Source organism: Triturus cristatus, chromosome 7, assembly GCF_964204655.1.
Source record: "Triturus cristatus chromosome 7, aTriCri1.1, whole genome shotgun sequence".
In the NCBI taxonomy this organism is placed as follows: Eukaryota; Metazoa; Chordata; class Amphibia; order Caudata; family Salamandridae; genus Triturus; species Triturus cristatus.
Window position 1 is genome coordinate 751,086,524 of NC_140590.1, and position 24,218 is coordinate 751,110,741.

The 24,218-nt window shown below is 49.7% G+C and overlaps 1 protein-coding gene across 2 annotated transcripts in view; it reads left to right on the plus strand.

Moving 5' to 3' along the window:
• The window catches only part of DNAH17 (dynein axonemal heavy chain 17), a 14,992,541-nt gene that overhangs the window by 8,459,779 nt on the left and 6,508,544 nt on the right, over positions 1–24,218 (plus strand). For both annotated transcript variants that reach the window (XM_085617470.1, XM_085617471.1), the window contains one exon: positions 13,941–14,088. In XM_085617470.1, the coding sequence (XP_085473596.1) occupies positions 13,941–14,088 (148 nt within the window). The remainder of the gene's footprint in view (positions 1–13,940; positions 14,089–24,218) is intronic.

Below are 24,218 nucleotides of genomic sequence, written 5' to 3' on the forward strand. Positions count from 1 at the left end.
AAATTCCAACCGCGACTTTCCCATAGGATTGTACGGAGCTCGCGGCTGTGTTCTCACACTGCACGCGTCCCCGTGGGTCCCCTGTGTCACTACCTTGTGTGGTTCCTTGGGGTCCCAGCGATTCTACGTGCTCTAGGCACTGTGTCTCGTCAAGTCGTGGTTCTTATACCACTTTCTTAATATATGGTTTGGTCTCCCCTGGGGCCCATTGTATATTGTGCTATTTACTGTCATTATAGAACTGTAATATTGTGTATCTTGTGCTCTAATCTCATAAAGAGATTAGTAGTCAGTGTTTAGAAATAAATACATATATTTTATATATACCTTTTGTGGTTCTCCTTTCATTTGGTCATTCAAGAGTTTATAATCTGGTAAACCAAGCTGCTTTACACTCCTTCAAGACTTAGCCTGAAGGCTGCTCTCCATAGCTACCACTAGGATAGCTTTCAATAAAGGTTGTCTTTCACCAAATCATCAATAAGGGTTGTTTGTACAGGTGCAAGGTGCCCACTATAACTAGTGGACAGCATATACCAGGCCAACTTCTCTCAAGCGCCCCACTTTGTCCCAACACACTAAGTCCTGTCTATGAGGTGGTCACACCTCCCTGTGACAGGAAACCTATTGTCCTGCCTTCCCTTGCTCGAGCTTGGCTCAGCGCAGGAGGGCAGAATCATGTCCCTGGTCGGCAGCAGCTATAGTTTGCTGTCCGGGTCTAGAAGACTGGCATCGGGAGCACTGAGGGCCTCCTGGAGGAGCTTTACAGTGCATGGAATCATACCTCCAACACTGTTTATGGTGCTGGGGTATGTAGGAGGCTGGCTTAGTATATGGTGCTCACTTATGTAAGTGTAGCACCCTGCACTGATCCAGACAACCCTTATGCTGATTTTAGTGGTCTTAGACAACCTTAGAAAGCTCACTTTGGGCCTCATGTAGGTAGCCAAATACCGGTCGGTAACGGCCGATTTTCGGTAATTATACCGTTACCGACCGGTATTTTGGCTATTGTTATGTAGGGGGACGAATTTTGGTTTCGGAATTTACCGAATCGGTAAAATTACCGATTCGGTAATAATACCGAATCGGTAATGTTACCGAATCGGTAACTTTTCCGAATCGGTAATTTTACCGATTCGGTAAATTCCGAACCCAAAATCGAGATGTAGGGGGAGTGTGTGTGTGTGTTTAAGAGTCGGTATTTACCACCAACTTATAGTTGGTGGTAAATAATTAATGTATGTGTTAATGCATTTTTACGCGCGTAGCAGTGTGCAATGTGGCATACATACATGCCCTTAGGGCATGTATGTGTGCCACATGTGCACACATGGCCGAATCAGGGGTGCAACAGGGTGTCAATGTGACACCCTGCCACCCTTGTATGTGTTCCCCCCATTACCGAATCGGTATTTACCGATTCGGTAATGAGGCATACCTTCCCATCAATGGGAAGGTATGCCTCATTACCGAATCGGTAAATACCGATTGGGTAATTACCGAATAGTAACGAATCGGTAAAAAATACCGACTCATTACCTACATACCAGTTACCACTTCTACAATACCGATTCGGTATCGTTCGGTATTTTAGAAGTGGTAACTGGTATGCTACCTACATGAGGCCCTAAGTGGTAACTGTGGAGAGTAGCCTTCAGGCTTAGTCCAGAAGGAGTGTTAAGAAGCTTGTTTTACCATAACTTAATCTTATTGGTATAGGTTCAGTGAAAAAGAACCACACAAATTTATACAAATATGTTTTTATTATAAGACATTCACTAACACATAACCATATCTACTACTCAGAGATATAACACTTTGCATAGAAAACAGATAAGTAGCACAAATACACAGTGGTTGCCGGGCGGAGACCAAACCATATAATAAATATGAGGGATGCAAATCATGAATCTGAAAGAAACACGTTAGTTAGATTCCTCACCTTAGAATATCCCCAGGCGTCAGACTGGATCCGGAAGATTTTTCGTCAGCAATACCCCTTGCGCGTCGCTAGGCGTCGTCTGCGGCTCCGCGTCCGTCGTCGGCGTCGTGCGCCGGGATGACGTCGTCGGAGTACTTAGACGCCGCCCTCGCGCGCTGACGTCAGTTCTTCTTTTTTCCGCGCCAGTAAGCGCAGATCCGGGAGAGCTACCCCTTTTAGTCTTTTTTGACTAAATCTTTTTGATCATTTTTGATCCTTGTCTGTCGACATCTGGTGCCGGTAGGATGCCTGGGTTCAAGGCTTGCGAGGATTGCCATCGACTGATGTCGGTGACCGATCACCACCGCCGGTGCCTCTACTGTCTAGGCCCCGACCACGACGCGGAGTCGTGCAACGACTGCCAGGCCCTGACTTCGAAGGCTAGGCGGGAGCGGTCCCGCAAGCTTCTCGAGCTTCGCCACTCGGCTCCGCGTCGTGCGCGATCCCGGTCCAGGAGGAGGTCCAAGGATCGCTCGCGGAGCCCTAGCCGACGCCATCGATCGTCCGGCTCCAAGTCGTCGGGTAAGTCCAAACGCTCCAAGAAGTCCAAGAGGCGACATCGCTCTTCGGACTCCCCTCGCCGGTCGCGCGACTCGGCCGAGGGTCAGGGTGGTTCCACCCCTGCGGCTCCGGCGGAGCCGCAGGTGCCGCGTCCGCCCCCATACCTTCCGGTCCCTGGGGCTGACGCGGCGCCGGCGGAGATCAGTGCCTTCCTCTCGGCCATGAGGAGCTTGGCCCCGCCGTCGACGCCCGCTGGCGCGCCTTCGGGCCCCGCGGACTCGACTGGGCGACCTCGCGTGCCTGCGGCTCCGGCCCCGGCGCCGTCGACGACTCCGGTCTCGACGCCGCAGGTCCCCGCGGGGCCCATGCCTGGGCCCCAGTCGCCGCCGGTTGACCTAGTCACTCCTCCACCGGCGCCGACGCCTGAACCACCGACGCCGTCACCGGCGCCGCCGACGCCTTTGACGCCGACACCCCAGTTTAGCCCTCATCCGGACCCGGCGCCGGTGCGGCGTCGACCGACGCCGCATCCGACGCCGCTTGAGTCCTACCATCTCTACAGTCCGGTTCCGATCATTCCTCCTGTTTATCAGGAATCGGAAGAAGGGGGCGACTGGGAGGGGTTCGAGGACCCTCTGGCTGTTCAGTCACAGCTTTCTCAGGACTGGGCAGATGAACTGGGGGAGGCCAGTGGGCTGGACACCTCGCCAGACACTGGATTCACTTCTCCTCCGACTGTGGCTTCGGAGGAGGGTGCAGCATTTTCTGTGGTGCTGCGCAAGGCGGCCGAGGCCCTTGGGCTCGAGTTGCCTGCCGTGGCTGTGAGGACTAACATCCTCACTGAGGTGCTTCAAACCTCAGCAAGCTCCACTGAGCCTCTGCTGCCGTTCAACGAGGCCCTCACTGACGTTCTGCAGGGCACCTGGTCCAAGCCCTCCACAGTTCCTCCTGTGGATAGGAACGTTGCCAGGCGCCACCGCCCTGCTCCGGGCGACCCCAGTTTCCTGTCCCAACACCCCACCCCCGAGAGTCTGGTTATCCAGGCCTCTACCTCCCAATCCTCCTTCCCGACCGCTCCGCCGGACCGGGATTCCAAGAGACTCGAGCAGTTTGGCAAGAAAATGTTCTCGTCCCTTAGTTTGGGCCTGCGGTCCTTAAATACCGCCTGTCTCTTGGACCGTTATTCCCATTCCCTGTGGGATACGGTGGTGGACGTGCTGCCCCTGTGTCCGGAGGAGGTCCGGCCGCGTCTTACCCAGGCTTTGGCCGATGGGAGGGATGCAGCACGGCACGCCATACGCTGTGGGCTTGACACAACGGACTCGCTGGGTCGGGCGATTTCCACCACGGTGGCGCTCCGCCGCCACGCCTGGATGCGGTCCACGTCATTTTCCGGGGATGTCCAGACCACCCTCATGGACATGCCCTTTGATGGCACTCGCCTGTTTGGTGAGAAGGCGGACAGTGCGCTGAACCGCTTTAAGGACTCCCGGGCTACGGCCAAGTCCTTGGGCCTCTCGGCTCCGCGGGCGCACACCTCCGCTTTTCGCCCCTTTCGTGGCCAAGGAAGGGGCGCCTCCTCACGTCCGCAAAGCCACCAGCCGCAGAACCAACCTGCGCGCGGTCGTGGACGTGGCTTCCGCCGTGGCGGAAATGGAGGCCGACGTGGTCAGCCCACTTCCACCCCTGCAGCATCCGCCTCAAAGCCCTCCTAGTCCGAGCTTTCAGGCCCATACCACGCCAGTGGGCGGCAGAGTTCGCCATCACCTGCTCCACTGGCGGTCCATAACATCGGACAGGTGGGTGCTGCAAATCGTCCGAAGGGGCTACTCCCTCCCCTTCGAGACGACCCCTCCAGCCATGCCACCGCAGCACCACCGTATCTCGGGGGATCATTTGAATCTTCTCCGCGAGGAAGTTTCGGCTCTCTTGGCCAAGGGGGCCGTCGAGCGCGTTCCGAGTCCAGAAGTAGGTCGTGGTTGTTATTCCCACTACTTTCTGGTTCCCAAGAAGGGCAAGGGGGGCCTACGCCCTATCTTGGACCTCCGGAACGTCAATGCCTTCCTCCGAAAGGAAAGGTTCAAGATGCTAACGTTGGCTCAGGTTTTAGCTGCCCTAGACCCTGGAGACTGGATGGTAGCGTTGGACTTGCAGGACGCATATTTCCACATCCCCGTCCTGCCGGCCCACCGGCGTTACCTGCGGTTCACGGTGGGCCAAGAGCACTTTCAGTTTACCGTGCTCCCCTTCGGCCTCACCAGTGCCCCTCGGGTGTTCACGAAAGTGATGGCGGTGGTCGCAGCTCATCTGCGCAGATCAGGGGTTCCAGTCTTCCCCTATCTCGACGACTGGTTGTTGAAGGCGGGCTCGCCCCAGGCAGTCGTCTCCCACCTCCAGACTACGGCGGATCTCCTGCATTTGCTGGGGTTTTCCATCAACGTGCCGAAGTCACACCTGAGTCCCTCTCAGAAGCTCCTCTTCATCGGAGCGGTTCTCGATTCGGCGCAGTTCCGGGTCCATCCACCGGAACAGCGGGTCCGGGATATACGGGCCCTGATTCCCATCTTTCGGCCTCTATCCCGGGTTTCGGTCAGGCTAGTGTTGCGGCTTCTGGGGCTGATGGCCTCCTGCATCCTACTAGTGCATCACGCCAGGCGGCGCATGCGGGCTCTGCAGTGGGACCTGAAGTTTCAGTGGGCCCAGCATCACGGCAACCTGTCCGACCATGTCTTGATCTCGGAGGGCACTGCACAACAGTTGCAGTGGTGGCTCACGGACCGCGAGTGGGTCAAGGGCAAGAGCCTCTCCCTTCCCCAACCAGAGCATGTCGTAGTGACGGATGCGTCCCTCCTGGGATGGGGTGGCCATATGGGAGAGGCGGAGATCAGAGGCCTCTGGTCTCCGGCGGAGTCTCGTCTCCACATCAACCTGTTGGAGTTGAGAGCGATCCGGCTTGCACTGAAAGCCTTCCTTCCCTCTGTCAGGGGAAGTGTCGTGCAGGTGTTCACGGACAACACCACCGCCATGTGGTATTGCAACAAACAGGGCGGGGTGGGGTCGTGGACCCTTTGTCAGGAGGCTCTGCGCCTCTGGACATGGCTGGAACACCAGGGCGTCACCCTGGTGGTTCAACATCTGGCGGGCTCTCTGAACGCCAGAGCAGACGAACTCAGCCGCCGGTGCATGATGGATCACGAATGGCGTCTGAACTCCGAAGTGGCGCAAGGCCTCTTTCAGCAGTGGGGAGAGCCTTGGTTAGATCTATTCGCCACCGAAGAGAACGCGCAATGTCAGCAGTTCTGCGCGTTGGAATTTCCAAGGCGGCACTCGCTCGGCGACGCTTTTCGTCACGAGTGGAGTTGCGGTCTGTTGTACGCCTTTCCGCCTATACCACTTCTGCCCAGAGTGCTGAAGAAGATCAGGCACGACCGGGCCCAAGTCATCTTGGTGGCTCCGGATTGGGCACGAAGATACTGGTATCCCGAGCTACTCAGTCTGTTGACCGATCCCCCGATACGTCTGCCCCTTCGGGAGGATCTTCTGTCGCAGCAGCAGGGGACGGTCCTCCACCCGAACCTGTCCAGCCTCCACCTCCATGCGTGGAGATTGAGCGGCGGCAGTTGATGCCATTTGACTTGCCTCCTGAAGTCTGTGATATCATTCTGGCAGCCAGGCGTCCCTCCACAAAGTCGGTATACGCCTGCCGGTGGAACAAATTTGTGGCATGGTGCACAGCAAAGGCTGTGGATCCCCTTTCCGCCCCTCTTTCTGAGGTTCTCCTCTTCCTTCTTTCTCTGGCCCGGCAGGGCTCTGCCCTGGGCACCCTGAAAGGTTATCTTGCTGCCATCTCCGCCTTCTTGCGGCTTCCTGATCAGCCTTCTCTTTTCAAGTCCCCTGTGGTTACACGCTTTCTCATAGGCATTACACACACGTTCCCTCCTGTCCCTTTTGTAATGCCTCAGTGGGACTTGAATCTGGTATTGACATTCCTGATGTGCGCTCCCTTCGAGCCTCTTCACAATTGCCCTCTTCGTCTTCTAACTCTAAAGACTGCTTTTCTGGTAGCCATCACCTCGGCTAGACGGGTGAGTGAGCTCCAGGCTTTATCTTCAAAGCCTCCTTTTCTGTCTGTTCATCCGGACAAGGTTGTCCTTCGGCCTCGTCCCTCCTTTCTTCCTAAAGTGGTGACTCCATTTCACCTTGGGCAGTCGGTCACCTTGCCCACCTTCTTTCCGCCTCCGCATCCTTCCAAAGAGGAAGAGAGGCTCCACCGTCTGGACCCAAAACGTGCGCTCTCCTTTTATCTAGACCGCACAAAACAGTTCCGGGTGGACGACCAGCTTTTTGTTGGGTACGTGGGCGCTAAGAAGGGGAAAGCTGTGCACAAACGGACCATCTCTCGGTGGGTCGTTTTGTGTATAAAAATTTGCTATTCCTTGGCTAAAAAGGACCCTCCTGTTGGGCTGCGCGCCCATTCTACTCGGGCCACGGCGGCTACTACTGCCTTGGGACGGGGAGTCCCTTTGCAGGACATCTGTCAGGCGGCGACGTGGGCTTCGCTACACACGTTTGCCAGGCATTATTGCCTTGACAGCCAAGTCCGGAGGGATGGCTTCTTTGGCCGTTCTGTCCTCCAGGACTTTCTGGTGTGATCTTGGTTCGCAGACCCACCACCGGGGATGGTATTGCTTGGGTATCTATTCTAAGGTGAGGAATCTAACTAACGTGTTTCTTTCAGATGAACAAGTTACTTACCTTCGGTAACGATGTATCTGTAAGAAACATTAGTTAGTTAGATTCCTCACCGACCCACCCATCCTCCCCGTTCTGCGAACTGACATCTAGGGTTAAGGTTATCCTTTTCAGGCCCCTAGATTTTGTTTTTGGCACCAGTGTCGGTCTTTGCATGGCTCTGCGTTCCTGGCGCGGAAGGCTATGTACAAGAACTGACGTCAGCGCGCGAGGGCGGCGTCTAAGTACTCCGACGACGTCATCCCGGCGCACGACGCCGACGACGGACGCGGAGCCGCAGACGACGCCTAGCGACGCGCAAGGGGTATTGCTGACGAAAAATCTTCCGGATCCAGTCTGACGCCTGGGGATATTCTAAGGTGAGGAATCTAACTAACTAATGTTTCTTACAGATACATCGTTACCGAAGGTAAGTAACTTGTTCATCGAGTCAAGACTGGACCCAGAAGATGTAGAAGTGCTGGGGACCCAAGGAACCACCCAAGGTAAATACCCAGGAACTTCATGGAGGCAGTGTACAGTGTGCAAACACGACCATGTGCTCAATTCAAGTCAATGGGTAATTTGTGGTTGCAATTTTAAAGAAGAAGGACCCTTCCCAGTGGATCCTGAAGAAACCCTGTGGAAGACAGAAGGTTGGAGAGCCACCCCACCTGTCGATACCCTAGGAACCAGGATACCTACACCAGGGAAGCTGAGTGCATATGCGCAAAGAGGCATTGGAAACAACTGTCGAACCCAAAGGAGCACTTCAGGAAGATGCCGCTGACGAGGAAGGTGATAGTGTCCGGTTGAAGACAAAAATGGATTCAAGTTGAGAATAACCTGGAAGCAGAGGGGACAGAGTCTATGCCACTCAGGGGAGACCAGGAGGCACGGAAGACGAATGCCCACCGATGTCTGTAGATGCAGTAGAGTTGCTAATGACCTTGGAGCTGCAGCTGAGTGGATCAGTCTACACTGAAGAAGAACAGGAACCGTTCACGAGCTCTCCTATGTCGGATATCAAGAACTGAGGGGTCGGTGTCTGTCGGGAGCACCAACAAGCCTTGGCAACCGCAAACTACGTGGCAAGCAAAAAAGGTGCAGTGTCAGGACCAGCAGGGCCCAAGTGACTCACCACGAGAAGGGGAGTCAGAGTATGCCCCAAGAAATTAGAGGAGCCCATTGGAGTCAAGGAAGACTCTCAAGAAGACCCACAGGCCAGAGGCACAGGAGTCGCAAGAGGACCTAGAGCAGCTCAACAAAGACGCAAGCCCACCATGCCAGAGAAGTGGTGAGGACCAAGATCTTGGTAGTAGGAAATGCTTGAGGCTTGAGCTTCCTTGATCCCGAAGATCTCTGGTAAAGAGAGCCAACAAGCCTTGGCAATGGCAAGTCGATGTGGTGCACAGGGGTTCTGTTCCAGCAGTTCCGGGGATACTTGCTCCAAACTTGGTATGAAGACAGTGCAGGCCTTGAGGAAGTTGCAGAACCACCACCTGTGCTGCTGAGCCTTTCGGAGTCTGTGAGAGCCCAGGATCAGCAAACCAGTCAGCTGTGTTGCGGTGCCTGTAGATGCAAGGAAGTGACCCCTTTACTTCAAGGGAGATATCTTCAGGTGACTTGGATGTCCAGAATCCTTGTGGGGATCCTGTATGGAGCACGGGCACAGACTTTGCATCAGCCTTGCAGGATGATGAGACTAGGAGCAGCACGAGTCTTCCCAGTTGGAGTTTCGGTGTCCAGGCAAGTCCAGCAAAGTCCATGGAGCCCAGACCGTCGAAGATGAAGTGGTGTCTGATCTGAATCATGTTCCACAACAGATCTAGGGACCCACCCACACGTAAGCCCTTAAATACCCTGAGGAAAGGGTTGGGACGATTCAGGGGTCCCTCCCAGAGGAGGGGTCAGACAGTGGGGAGGATATTCCCATGTCTTTTGTCCAGTTTCGCACCAGAGCGGAAGCCCACAGCTCCCTGAGCTGGTATAAACTGGAGTATGCAAGGAGGGTTCCAAATGTGCCCTTCAAGCACACTGAGTGGCACTGGCAAGCCGCCCCACTCTGTCCTAATACACTAAATCCTGTCTGGGAGGTGGTCACACCTCCCTGTGACAAGATACCTATTGTCCTGCCTTCCTCTGCTCGAGCTTGACTTAGCAGCAGGAGGGCAGAATCGTGTCTCTGGTCGGCAGCAGCCATAGTTTGCTGTCCGGGTCTAGAACACTGGTACGGGGAACACTGAGGGCCTCCCAGAGGAGCTTTACAACATGTTTGATACCGAACACAATAGGGTTAATTCCAGACAGTTTAGAGATGGTCATCGCGTAATGACGCATGGCCACTCTATAAATCATAATGGCTAATGCACTTACAACCTGTGAGAATGGACTCCGACGGTTGTAGGGGTGTCCTGCTCATGCAGGGACACCCTCATACTTAGAACTGAGCACCCTGCCTTCAGGATTGAAAGGCCTTCGTTGGGGATCACTTATAGCTTTTAATTGCAGTGACCTCAGATATAAGAAAACTTAAATCTGTTGTAAGTGGTGCTAGCACCACGTTACACAGCTTGCAATGGCAGGTCTGTAGTCACAGTTTGAGTGGTCTCCCTTGGGTGGCAAAATACATGCTTCAGCCCATGGGAGACCCCTGGTGTACCTAGGCCCTGAGTACCTTGGTACCATATACTAGGGACTTATAAGGGTACACCAGTAGCATGTCTGGGGTGTACCTAAGTACTTACCATAGCCAATTTAGGGGTGAAAGCAAATAGACTGGGGTCCTGTTAGGAGGATCCCAGTCCGACTAGTCAGAAACAGCATAACATCAGGCAAAAAGTGGGATAACCATAAAAGAAAATCATACTTTCCTACACAACCCTCCCCCCAAACGAAAGGAGATGAGACTAACCTTGCCCAGTTGAGTCTTCATTTTCTAGGTGGAAATATCTGGAGACTCACTCTGCATTGGCATGGTTACTCCCAGGTCTATGTTCCACTGTAAATTCCATTCCCTGTAAGGAAATCTACTACCTCAAAAGTTCGGGGATTTTACCCTTCATCTGTTTAAACCATAAGAGGGGCTTGTGGTCTGTCTGAACAATGAAGTGAGTGCCAAACAGGTATGGCCTCAGCTACTTTAAGGCCCAGACCACAGCAAAGGCCTCCCTCTGAATGGCTGACCAATGTTTCTCCCTGTAGGTCAACGTTCCGCTGATAAAAACTACTGGTTGATCCTGTCCCTCTGCACTAAGTTTTGATAACACAGCCCCTACCCCTATCTCAGATGCATCTGTCTGGACAATTAAAGTTTTAGAGTAGTCAGGACTTTGCAGATTGGGAGCAGTGCACATGGCCTGCTTCAGGTCACCAAATGCCGCTTGACAGCTAACTGTCCACTGAACCTTTTTTGGCATGTTCTTGGATGTGAGATCATTCAGGGGAGTCACAATGGACCCATATCTCATGACAAATCTTCTGTAGTACCCAGTCAGGCCCAAGAAAGCTCTGACCTGAGTCTGGGTTGTGGGACCAATCCAGTACACAATGATCTGGATTTTTCTCTCCCATGGTTGAACCTGGCCTCCACCTACCAGGTGGCACACGTACACAACCTTGCTCTGCCCTGTCTGGCACTTGGTGGGCTTGATAGTGAGCCCTGCCTTTTGCAGGACCTCCAGAACATTCTTGAGGTGGACCAGGCGATCCTACCAGGTGGAACTAAAGGCAGCAATTTCATATAGATATGCTGCATTATAGGCTTCCACACCTGCTAGGACTTTGTTCAGCAACCTCTGAAATGTAACAGGTGCATTTGTCAGAACAAGGGACATTACCACAAATTGATAGTGCCCACTAAGGGTTAAAAATGCTGTTTTAGTCTTGGCATCCTCAGCTAGCCTGATTTGCCAGTAGCCTGCAGTCATGTCAAATGTGCTCAGATACTTGGCTGAGACCAGAGTACATATAAGCTCATCTGCCCTAGGAATAGGATGGCCATCAGTCCTAGTGACTGCACTGAGACCTCACTAGTCAACGGAAAACCTAATTTCTCTTTTTCCACCCTTGGTCTGAAATTTTGGCACAAGTACTACTGGACTAGCAGTTCAAACCAGCTTAGGGAGCCGCAAAACTAGACCAAGACAATGGGAGTATCCTCCCCACTGTTTGACCCCTCCCCTGGGAGGGAACCCTGAATTGTCCCAACACTTTCCTTACGGTACTGCTTACCTGTAGGTGGATCCCTAGATTTGGCGTGGAACAAGATTTCTATCAAGACACCACTCGTGACTTCACTGGACTTGGCTCTGGGTATCAAGACTGCAACTGGGAAGACTCCTGCTGCTCCTGGTCTCATCACCCTGCTTGTCTGCTGCAATGTCTGTGCACCATACAGTAACCTTTCAAGGCCTGTGGACATCCAAGGCACCTGAAGGAATCTCCCTTGAAGTGAAGGAGTCACTTTCCTGCATCTGCAGGCACCGCAACGAAGCTGACTGGTCTGCTGATCCCGGGCTCCCGTGGACTCTGAATGGCTCAGCAAAACAGGTGGTGGTTCTTCACATCCCTGAAGGCCTGCCCAGTTCTCTCACCAAGTTTGAGGCCAGTACCCCTCTTAAGCCGCACGGACTGAACCCCTGTGCACTGCCTCGACTTGCCGTTGCAAATGCTTGTTGGCTTCCTTTCACTAAGATCTTCGGGCTCCCGACATCGGTGGGCATTCATCTTCTGTGCCTCCTGGTTACTCTTGAGTGGCATAGACTCTGTCTCCTCTGCTTGCAGGTACTTCTCATCTTGAATTTACCTTTGGGTTCCACCAGACACTTTCATCTTCTTCAGCAGCGGCATCTTTCTGAAGTCCTCCATTGAGTTTGACAATGGTTTCCGACGCCAATTCACACCTATGCACCCGGCTTCCCTAGTATAGGTATCCCGGTTTCTAGGGTATCCATGGGTTGGGTGGCTCTCTAACCATCTGTCTTCCACGGGGTTTCTTCAGGGTCCACTGGGAAGGGTCCTTTTTTAAAATTGCAACTGTGACTTACCCATTGATTTTTATTCAGCCTGCGGTCGTATTCCCACTCTGCACAAGGCCTCCGTGGGGTTCCTGGTTACTTACCTCGGGTGGTTTCTTGGGACCCAAGCACTTCTACCTCTTCTGGGTATAGTCTTGAGTCGTGGTTCGCATACCACTATTTTAGTATATGGTTTGGTCTCCCCCTGGCGACCACTGTGTATTCGAGCTACTTACCTGTTTATTTGCAAAGTATTCTGTGTATTTTGTATATCTCCGGGTAGGAGATACTTGTAAATGTTAGCGAGTGTCTTATAATAAATATATATTTTTATAAATACACTGTGTGGTTCTTTTTTACTTAATCTAAACCAATAAGATTTTACTCTGGTAAAACAATCTGCTTTACACTCCTTCTGGACTAAGCCTGAAGGCTGCTATCCACAGCTACCACTAAGAGAGCTTTCTAAGGTTCCCGAAGACCACTAAAATCCCTATAAGGGTTATCTGGATAGGTGCAGGTCCCCACTTACATAAGTGTGCACCATAAACTAAGCCAGTTTCTCACATGGTGCTAGCAACAGCTTACCCAGGCTTCAATGGCAGGTCTGTTGTCACAATTTGCGTGGACTCCCATGGGTGGCATAATACATGCTTCAGCCCATGGGGGACCCCTGATGTACCTATGCCCTGGGTACCTTGGTACCATATACTAGGGTCTTACAAGGGTACATCAGTAGCCAATCTGAGGTTTACCTAGTACTCACCATGTCCAATTTAGGGAAGAAGCACAGAGTCTGGCATCCTGTTTAGGAGGATCCTAGTCAGACCAGTCAGTAAAACATAATGACACCAGCAAAAAGTGGAGGTGACTATAAAAGCAGATCCTACTTTCCTACAATTACTAAGTGATAGGACGAGGAATGTGGAATCGAAGATAACCGGTAAATAATCTAGAAATTGGTTCACTGTATCTCCAGCTTATTTCTGCACACCTACAAAGTCACAAAGCTGCAGACACTCAGGCCAAAGGTTTAAGTGGGCTTGATGGCAAGTACGGACATATGCTGGGCTTAAGGAGCTGCTGGTATTCTCTGGCCAAAAGCTCAGTTTGGCTAAATGGTACATAGAGGATGCCCTGGAGCTCAGGCAACGGTGCTGCTTATTTCTTTCGGACTGGTAGAGGCTTTGGAATAGAAGACAACAAACACAGGAAGAGGAAGAAACGATAATGGAAGAATGATGGTAAGGAGTGTGAATGTTAGATAGGCGTGCCCAAATGGATCAGCGTGGCCATATTGTGTAGAAAAGTCATCGGATAGGGCCCCTAATATCCTGTGGCCAGTAAGAGGTGGGAGTGATAAAATACTGTAAACTATATTTCTAGCTTCCATGTTTTTGAAAAGTACTCTTGCTTTTGTCTGTGAGCTATTTGTTATTTATTACCGATTTGCATCTTGGTACTGTTGAAATATGCAATCTCATTTTATTGTGGTAGTTACTGCCCCTCCTCACTCTCCAAGTCTCATAACAGTATTATGGTGACCACAGCTCAGCTTATACCAGTATGTTTTTTACTTAATTACTCTTATCTCGCTTCTCCACCACCACTGAGCAGTTTTCATGATGTGCAATAGTGACAGCCTGTCTCTTATCAACTTTTACACCATGATCAGCTTCTCATATGTAATTTTGGTCTTTTTACAGAGACGATTTTGTGTGTTTGCTGTGAGTTTCCCAGGACAGGATGCACTTCAGTCGATTTACAGCACAATTATAACACAGCATATGGCCCAATGTAACATGGCAATCACTGTGCAGAAGCTTCAGGTTCAGCTGGTGTCTGCAGCTTTGGGTAAGCAAACTGACGCATATGTGAGTGAGGGTGTGTGATGCGTTTGTGTATATATTGGAAATGGTGGGTTTTTGTTCAAAATTAATAATTATGTACATGAATTACATATATATGCTTTACACAGGCGGTGAAAGTGACTGTGTAGTTATGGTAAGGTCAGGGTTTCCATTGAAGGACCGCTTCTGTTTTCTTAATACCTTTGGAGTCATGTGATGAATCTTGCTGAAATGTTCCCAAGAAATAGTCACCTAATTTGAGTTGGGCATGACGGGTTTCGTGCAGATCTGTGGCGGTGTTGTAAAAAGGGGTCAAGAAAATTAATTTCCCATTTTAACTCCCAAAAGATCCTTTTCTTCCCTCTCCAGAAATAAATGTATGAACGGAAGTGCCTTTGATTGTTTTTGTGTAAACCTTTCAATCGTTTTTGAGAAATTAGCATTTAAAACAAGTTATCGGGTGGGCTTAAAAAGAGTTAAAAAACATAGATAAATCTGAACTGTTAGTCTGCATGTGGTCTGCAAATCCAGGTTTGAAAACCAACTGAAGACTAAATTAAAAAATAAACGAATCTGATAGGATGAGTGTGTTCTTTTTCGATCATCCATTTTGGGTATGTGGACCCAAAGCTTCTGATTGACTGGCATAAACCGAGAAATATCTCTTATGGCTGCTATTACAGGATGCAGTGCCCTGTCCCATTTACTGAAAGAACAAGCATTTGCAATGCAACAGGTCTCGCATTTACGCGAGTTTAAGCTATTGGCATTGTAAACAGGGCCGTTCTGGGAACCAAAACCGGCCCTGGCAAAGTGTTCGGCCGGCCCCCCGGGGCTTGGGGGTGCCGCTGAGCTCTTTGCCAGGGCCGGTTTTCAGCTGATTTTGTTACAGTGCCGATTTTGCAGCTATGCTGCAAACACGGCCCTGTAACAAAAACGGCCCCCAGGGGCCCAAAACCGGACCCCACCCTTGCGGCGCACCGGGGGATTGCCCGGTGCCCGCTACGGCCAGTCCAGACCTGATTGTAAATGATAATGTAAATTAAGTCGCTGGTGATCGTGAGGAGGTGTAGCAGTACTGGAGAACTGATGTGCTTCTGCCCGTGAATTTGTCCACTGCTCGCCGGACCCGCTCCGCGGGTCCCGCTTCGTTGTTTGGGCTTGCCGACTGTGTTTGTACCGGGACTGGCGCAGAGGCGCTGTGTTTGGGAAAGGTGAGGGTTCAAATGGCTACAGGGCTGCGAGCGTATTTACAGGGACATCATCTCCCAGGAGTCCCTGCATGACCAATTAACATCACCTGGTCCGCTCTCCCTGCATGCCTGCCCCGCCCCCTGACCACGAAGGAGTAAAACCTGCCGCTTCCTGTGAGACCGAGGGACACTCATTTAAGTCTCTGGATATCGTGAGGAGGTGTAGCAGTACTGGAGAACTGATGTGCTTCTGCCCGTGAATTTGTCCACTGCTCGCCGGACCCGCTCCGCGGGTCCCGCTTCGTTGTTTGGGCTTGCCGACTGTGTTTGTACCGGGACTGGTGCAGAGGCGCTGTGTTTGGGAAAGGTGAGGGTTCAACTGGCTACAGGGCTGCGGGTATATTTACAGGGACTTCATCTCCCGGGAGTCCCTGCATGACCAATTATCATCACCTGGTCCGCTCTCCCTGCATGCCTGCCCCGCCCCCTGACCACGAAGGAGTAAAACCTGCCGCTTCCTGTGAGACCGAGGGACACTCATTTAAGTCGCTGGTGATCGTGAGGAGGTGTAGCAGTACTGGAGAACTGATGTGCTTCTGCCCGTGAATTTGTCCACTGGCTACAGGGCTGCGAGCGTATTTACAGGGACTTCATCTCCCAGGAGTCCCTGCATGACCAATTAACATCACCTGGTCCGCTCTCCCTGCATGCCTGCCCCGCCCCCTGACCACGAAGGAGTAAAACCTGCCGCTTCCTGTGAGACCGAGGGACACTCATTTAAGTCGCTGGTGATCGTGAGGAGGTGTAGCAGTACTGGAGAACTGATGTGCTTCTGCCCGTGAATTTGTCCACTGCTCGCCGGACCCTCTCCGCGGGTCCCGCTTCGTTGTTTGGGCTTGCCGACTGTGTTTGTACCGGGACTGGCGCAGAGGCGCTGTGTTTGGGAAAGGTGAGGGTTCAACTGGCTACAGGGCTGCGAGCGTATTTACAGGGACTTCATCTCCCAGGAGTCCCTGCATGACCAATTAACATCACCTGGTCCGCTCTCCCTGCATGCCTGCCCCGCCCCCTAACCACTCTCCCTCTCTTTAAAGCAAGCAGATCATACCGCTGCGCGGGAGCGCCGTGGGAGCATCCCGGGACAAGGGCGGGACCGTCTGAGGCCGTCCGAGGTCGTTTGAGGCCGGGCTGGGCTATTCCCCTTAAATCTGGTTTTTAAGTTGTTCATTGTTTGCGATTTATTGTATTGTAGTACTGTCACCAACCAGTTATGGCATTACGCTCTGGGAAGGGAAGAATTGCTCAATTGTCAACCACGGGTGGGGTGGTCAGTGGAACAATGGACCAATTCATAAAACGAGCAACAGTGATTTAAGAGAAAGAGATTGCTCTTACTGAGAAACGTCTGTCCCTAGATCTCAATACAGGGAAACGCTCATCTTTAGGCCACATTGGGACTGTGATCTCCCCTGACCCCTTAAGATCACCTAAACCTATTATTACCCAGGAATCTCGATCCTGCTCAAGCCCAACGATTCTGGTTGCGGACAATTCAGCGGATCGTTCTACCCCCAATCATTCTCCACCTAGTATGATTTCTAGTAGCCTATTCAGTAGAGTTTCTAGCCCTTCTCCGTCACATAGACCCACTACAGAAACCCAAAAAATAGGCTCAATGGTAAATACCAAACCAAACAAAAGGAAAAGAGGGGGTGGTCCCCAGAAGGGTGGAACTGCTAAAATGCCCAAAATCCCTAACAAAACTGGGAAAACTTTGATCCCTAATGATACTACCCAGCCAACAAGCCCAACTTTGGTCAAAAGAGGTCCAGCCCAACAGACCCCCACGAGTAGTGCTGCTGATGGTCTTTTATGTAAACTGGAAACCCTAATCAAATCCTTGATCGTACCCCTAGTGGAGAGAACAAGGTTGATTAATTCGAAATTAGACAAGTTGGAGAACCTTGTTTTATTAAACACAGACGTACTGAACAAATTAGTTAAAGGAATGGAAAACCCTAACGTACTGATTGTTGAACCCCAAAAAACAGGGCTAGATAATGGAACAAGCGCTTTAACACCAGTTGTAAATGACATTCCTAATTCCCAAGAAGTACAACATAGTACGGATATTCCCCATGTAGGCAAAACCACTATAGTTACCACACAGGCTAGGCATACTGGGGCGGTGGGGGTGTCTAAAACAAAGGTTGCTCTGCAAGATCCAGTTCCAGCTAATGGGCTAACTGGGTATTCTCGGTTGGAGAAGGAGAAAAATAAGCAGCGATTGCCTTGTGTTAATCTTCCCCCAGAATCCACACCTTACACTATCATTCTGGTGGGAGTCCCTTCATTGGGGGAGGATAGACAAGAATCAGATAGAGAGCTAAAAAATAAAGTCATATTTTGGCTTAATAAGAAAATAACTCGCCCTCCCTTCTCTAACACTGAGATACTCTGTGTTAGAAGGGTGAATTGGGTGGGACAATGTCCAAAGGACTTAGAGGGTGACTGTATCATTGTGAATTTTAGGGACCCTTGGGTGGTTGATTTTATCCGCAGAGAGCCAAGATTTGGGAGGGAGGGAGATATACAATCCTTAGGTCTTGATTATTTCTACCCTCGCTCAACTAGTGGCTCTTCCCACTTACTTTTCAATTCATATAGGAGAAGACACCTGGGGGGAAATCCTGTAGTCCAGATAGAGCGACACCTTCCTTTGTCCAACCGGTTCGAGCCCCTTATAGGTCTAGAGGGGGTAGATTGACTTTTATACAGGCACGGTAAAAACAGTTGGCCGATGAATTCTGAAGCGGTCTCCATAGGGACTGGTACATTAGGGGGGGAAGTAGCTGTCCCTGATGGATTAATTTTAGGTAGCCCATTGGAGTTGGTGACGGCGATAACGGAGGGTGTGCAAGGAAAGGGGCAGTCCGCATTTCCAACCAGGATATTTACAGACAGGGATTCCTTGTTGGAGAGTGGAGGGTTATCGAGTATTAGTCTCCAGGCTATTGAACATTCTCAATCCCCTAGTATGAATACCCCGCTTAAAATAGCTTCCTGGAATATTGCGGGGCTGAAAAGCAAAGGTAGGCCTAGGTGAGTGGGCTGACTTTGCGGACAACCAGGACATTTTAATATTTCAGGAAACCTGGGCCCTTGATCCTATTTATAGACATGGGTATATTAATTTCTACAAACCCGCCCAGAGGGGTAGAATGGGCAGAGCTTCCGGGGGATTAACTATTTGGGTGAGCCAGTCACTCAGTTATAGGATCAATGAAGTGTTAGTGGATACTCCTGATATTCTTGGGATTATGCTGACGAGTCCCAACCTCCAGGAGATTTTTATTGTCAACATATATGCTCGCGGACTCCCTGGGGGACGTAGTCCGTTGGTTATTAGAGAATTAGATCTCCTCCTTAATAATATCGGTAGGGATAAGTTCGTGGTAGTGGCGGGGGATTTTAATTGTACCTTCGAACCACTCCAATATGAGGGAGTGGACATATTTGTTGAAGAAGATGTGCAATGGAATATCCCTCCCCTCGAACTTAAACCGATTAAGCGAGGGACAGAGGCTGCACTGCAATGGATGGGTTTGTGTCTTGAGTGGGGGTTGAGAGCGGTTAATGGCCGATCACATTCTGATAAAGAAGGCCGAGCCACATTTGACAACGGCACCAGTACTAGTCGAATTGATTATATCTTAATCGGGGTCGAGTACTGGGCGCTATTGGAGGATATGTTAATAATGGCTCGACCTGAGAGCGACCATAACCCGTTAGTGCTTGGTCTAAATCTAAAGGACTGCCTAAGGAGATTAATTCTGACTGAGTGTACAACTGCAGAGGCAATTCTAACAAACGACAGTAGAAGGTTTAGGTGGAGCAGGATAGTGGAGGATCCTATGATATTAGACAGAACTTCATTAGAGGTCTCTTCCACTTTATCTGCTTTGCAAGCTCTGGTTGACCCGTTGAACCAATTATCGTACATAATTGGACAGCATGACAAGCTCTTTGGTGTCTTAAAATGTCTTTTTACTACAAGTTTTAAACCCATGAACTTAAAGGTCCCAAAAACAGGAAAGAAATGGTATAATAATTCCTGTAGACAGGCACATACTCACCTGGTTAAAGCCTTAAAATCTAGAGATGTACCAGAAATTAGGATGGCTAGGCTTGCGTATAAAAAGGTACAAAGAGAGTCAAGGAGAGAATGGGATGATTTGCATTGGCTGGACTTGTATGAAGCCAGTAAATCAAAGGACCAGACCAAGTTTTGGCAGATAGTCAAATGGGGTAGTAATCAGGACTGCCAGATCCCGACGAATTTTGTCTCGCCAGAAGTGTGGGTAGAATATTTTGAGCACCAGTTTAGGGGTAGTGAACCAGAAACTGTGAGTGGCTTACCTGCTCTTTCATTGAGTGAATCACTGATCTGTCCACCTATAGTTTTTGAGAATACTGATGCAGAGTTTGCACTGGGTTTGATTAAAGCAGGTAAAGCCCCTGGCATTGGTTGTATCCCGGCTGACTTATTCAAATTTGATTTATTGAATTGGGTCCCTTATATCACTTTTATAGCTAATGCCATTGCAAGTGGTGCCCAAATTCCGGATTCATGGCGTGGGGTGGAAATTTTACCTATATTTAAGAAGGGGGAACGCTCGGCCCCGGAAAATTATCGCCCTATAAGTCTAATAGATTCAATTCAGAAAGTTGTATCTAGGATGGTGTTGGTTAAAATCCTTGAATGGATGGAGATTGAGAATATATTATCTCCTATGCAAGCAGGATTTAGACCCAGTGTCAGTACAATTGATCAGGTGTTTAGATTCCTTCTTATATACTGGAAGGTGGTGACCTTGGGCGGTGGAACTATCTACGCAGCGTTTGTAGACTTAAAGTCTGCATTCGACCTCGTACCAAGAGAAAAGCTATGGGCTGCCCTAAGGAACATGGGAATGCCGTTAGCACTCCTGGATATAATAATAAGATTACACGAGGCTAACTTTGCCCAGGTGAGATGGGGCAGGCAAGGACAGATAACAGAGAGGTTTCCAGTCACCCGTGGCGTCCGCCAGGGATGTGTCCTTGCACCGACACTGTTTTTGTTATTCATCAACAGGGTCGTACAGTACTTTGTAGACACTCCCACTGATGCCCCTATTTTAGGTGGTACTAAATTCCCACTTCTCATCTTTGCGGATGATACGGTTGATACCCTCATTCTATCCAAGACTCAAAAGGGGCTCCAACTCGCCATAAATAAGTTTGAAGAGTTTTGTAAAGACAACGACCTTCAAGTCAATATCAGCAAGACAAAATTTATGGTGTTTACTAGAAATAAGCCACAGAAGGGTCACGTTAGGATGAATGGTGTCGAACTAGAACAGGTGGAAGTTATGACATATTTAGGGATTGCACTTGAAAACAAGTTAAGATGGAAACCACAGGTTGATGTCCTGTCATTGAAATTTGCCCAACTATCTGGTACCTTAATCAAGGAACAAGGAACCTCTACAACCAAAAGGATTGGCCCTGCATTAAGAATTTATAATGCCAAAATAAGTTCAGCAATCCTGTACGGTGCAGATTTATGGGGCTCTTCAGACTTGTCCTCCTTGGTTAAAGTCCAAAATAAATTTCTACGTAACCTAATTGGCCTGCCCCAATCTAGTCCCTTGAAACCCTTGTTACTAGACCTGGGTTGTTACCCTATTGACGAAGTGGCACGGTTTAGATCCGTTGCTCTGTGGAGAAGGATCTGGTCAACAACTGAACTTGCTACTTTTGCAAAGGAGATATTAGATTTTAGATCCATTTTGGGATCAGCTAACATCCCTTGGTTTAGAAATGTGAGATCGATACTGGTAAACATGGGCCATGATCAGTTATGGTCGGATCCAGGTAATAGCATTTTTCCTTCAAAAAAGGATTTTAAAGAACAGTACTGGGCGACTTTACGTTATCAACATATAGTCCAGATAGATCCCACTTCTCTTTCTGGTAGATTCCTGGAACACAAGATCACTCCCTCTTTAGAGGAGTATTGGGATGTTATTGTAAAGAGCAGTGATAGAAAACTATACCATCAGTTTAGGGTGGGGTCACTTCCAGTGAGATCCTTTACATCTACATGGCGTGGCCAGACGAATGAGTACTGCTCTTGGTGTAGGGATAAAAAAGAGTCCATAGGCCATGTATTTTTTGTTTGTCCATCCTACTCAGCCCCCCGAGGAAAATGGCTCAAACCCATCTGTAAAAACATGAAAACTCGGGTGAGCCAGGAGGCATTATGGCTCTTAAGGACTAATACATCGATTCCAGTGGCCATAGACGTTGCAAAATTTCTGGGTTGGACATGGATTATTAGAGCCAGTCAACATTGTAATAGTGGCTAAATTGCTCTTTATAACAAGTACATATTTCTAACACGTCTTTAACCGACAATTTTAATATCTTTTAATCCTATTTTATTGTGTATAATATGTTTAAACTCCGCTTATTAGTGATGATTTGTGCTAATTAACTCTTGTATGTACTTTATTTTATTTTCCTGATCTTTTAATATTATGTTTAATTTTGACATCTGGAGTTTTTAGTCATTAGTGGAATGTTTTATTGCATGTCTTTTATGATGAAATAATATCGAAATAAAGACGTCTGAACTTGAACTTGACAATGCGTTTTATTTATGTTTCAAATTGGCATTGTAAATGACAATGCGTTTTATTTATGTTTCAAAAACGAAAACATAAATAAAATGCATTGTCATTTACAATGCCAATAGCTCCACCTCGTGTAAATGCGAGACCTGTTGCATTGCACATGCTTGTTATATCTACCCGTCCTGATCAGGGGTTCGGGCAGTTTTATTCTGGTTACCTGGTGTTAATATCCCAGTTGTCTCACAAACACTCGTTAAGAGTTTGTCTAAGGATGTAAGCTCTATTCTGGGGCTGCTGTGGTCACATTCTTTAAGGGTTTGTGAAAGTCTATTTTCTGATTCAATTGTCAGGCTGTCTCAGCCGCACTGAAGTAGAGTGTGGGAAAGAACTAATCTGATTCTCTCTTTTTAACATCCCGTGGACAGTGAGATTCACTGTAAAACCTTTCATGTACTGCACTGTGAGACAGTGAGTCACTGCTTGAAAACATAACATTCCCACTATCATACACTGCAGTGACGTTACTGTAAGCACTGTAGAGCTTCAGAGGGTGAACTTTCACTACGTGGATGGCAGCGATGTCCCACACTGCAGTGTGAGAAATTGACATTTCACTGCATAGTTGCTTATACCTAATACCTTATTCCTAATACCAGGGGTGAGACAGAGACAGGCCAATGTGTGGATGCTCCTTCTCTACAATGTGAGATACTCACATGTCACTGCATGGAGGCACATTTGCAGAGACCTCCCTTACAGCAGTGTAGGACTGTGACAGTTGCGTGCAGAGTACAGCCAACACTTTCACATGAAAAAATTGAAAGAAACAGGTCAGTAAACACAAAGGGGCAGATTTATGAGCCCCTTGCGCCACTTTTGCGTCACTTTTAACATGGGAAAAGTGACGGAAAAGTGGCGCAAGGGGCTCATAACTCTGCCCCAAAGTTTTTAAGAGCTATTCTACACTCAGTGAACAGAGAAATATAGGCAAAACCTTCGCCCACTAAGAAATTAGAAAGTGACATGAGTTAAGGGAGACACGCAGTCGAATTATGCTACAACACAGTGTGAGATAGTGATATGTCATGGCAAGGAGATGCCGTTACAGGTCTCCTTCACAACAGAGAGAGAGAGAGAGAGAGAGACGCTGGCTGGTCAGTTTAAGAAGACATGCCTTCAGAGTTCTTTGGAGAGCTAGAACCTGCAGTGAAAACTGGTCAAACAGAGGTCGAGACACAGGGCGGGGGGCAGCAGACCCTCACCCCTCTGCTTCCTGGACATGGCGGCAAGCAGTAGGTTGCAGCCTGGACGGATGGGGTCCGATCCGCTACTTCGGTGCTGGATTTGACGAGTTCTCAGTCAGAGGGGAGACCAGTGCTTCGGACAGTGCCGGTCAGGACAGGACAGGAAGAAGCGGTCCTGGGTAAAGAGTGCTGGACCAAGGCGTCGGAGTGAGGGCAGGAAGCAGGCAGATGTGCCAGCGGCGGCAGTGCGCACACTTCTTCTCAAAGGTGCGAGCAGCAGGACATGCAAGGAAGTAAACTAGACACAATGTGCAGAGGGTTGACGAAACTCCATGTAGGCGGCATATTCTCCTAACCACACGGACCGCACGAGCCCCATAACTCTCCGTACCCCAACACACACACACAGTGTATTGCCCAACAGAGGGCTCGAGCTACCATCTAAATCGCTCACCAAAGGGGCTGAAATATCTTAATCAGTGTACTTAAGACACTTCTCCGAGCCATACGATAACATTTCTATCCGCGAGCACAGCACTTCCGTAGCACAGGCAGTGAGTGCACTGCCCACCAGAGGGACACTCCTACCAATCTGGACTGGGAGCATTATATTGCTCAGGAGAGGGCTGTAACTACAATCTGAAAGAAACATGTTAGTTAGATCCCTCACCTTAGAATATCCCCAGGCGTCAGGCTGGATCCGGAAAGATTTTTGTAGCAATACCCCTTGCGCGTCGCTAGGCATCGTCTGCAGCTCCGCGTCCGTCGTTGGCGTCGTGCGCCGGAATGACGTCGTCGGAGTACTTAGATGCCGCCCTCGCGCGCTGACGTCAGTTTTTCTTTTTTCCGCGCCAGTAAGCGCCGATCCGGGAAGAGCTTACCCCTTAGTCACTTTTTGACTAACTTTTTGACTATTTTTGGTCTGTCGACTCGACTCTGGTGCCAGTAGGATGCCTGGTTTTAAAGCCTGTGACGCCTGTCATCGACTGATGTCGGTGACGGATCACCATTGCCGGT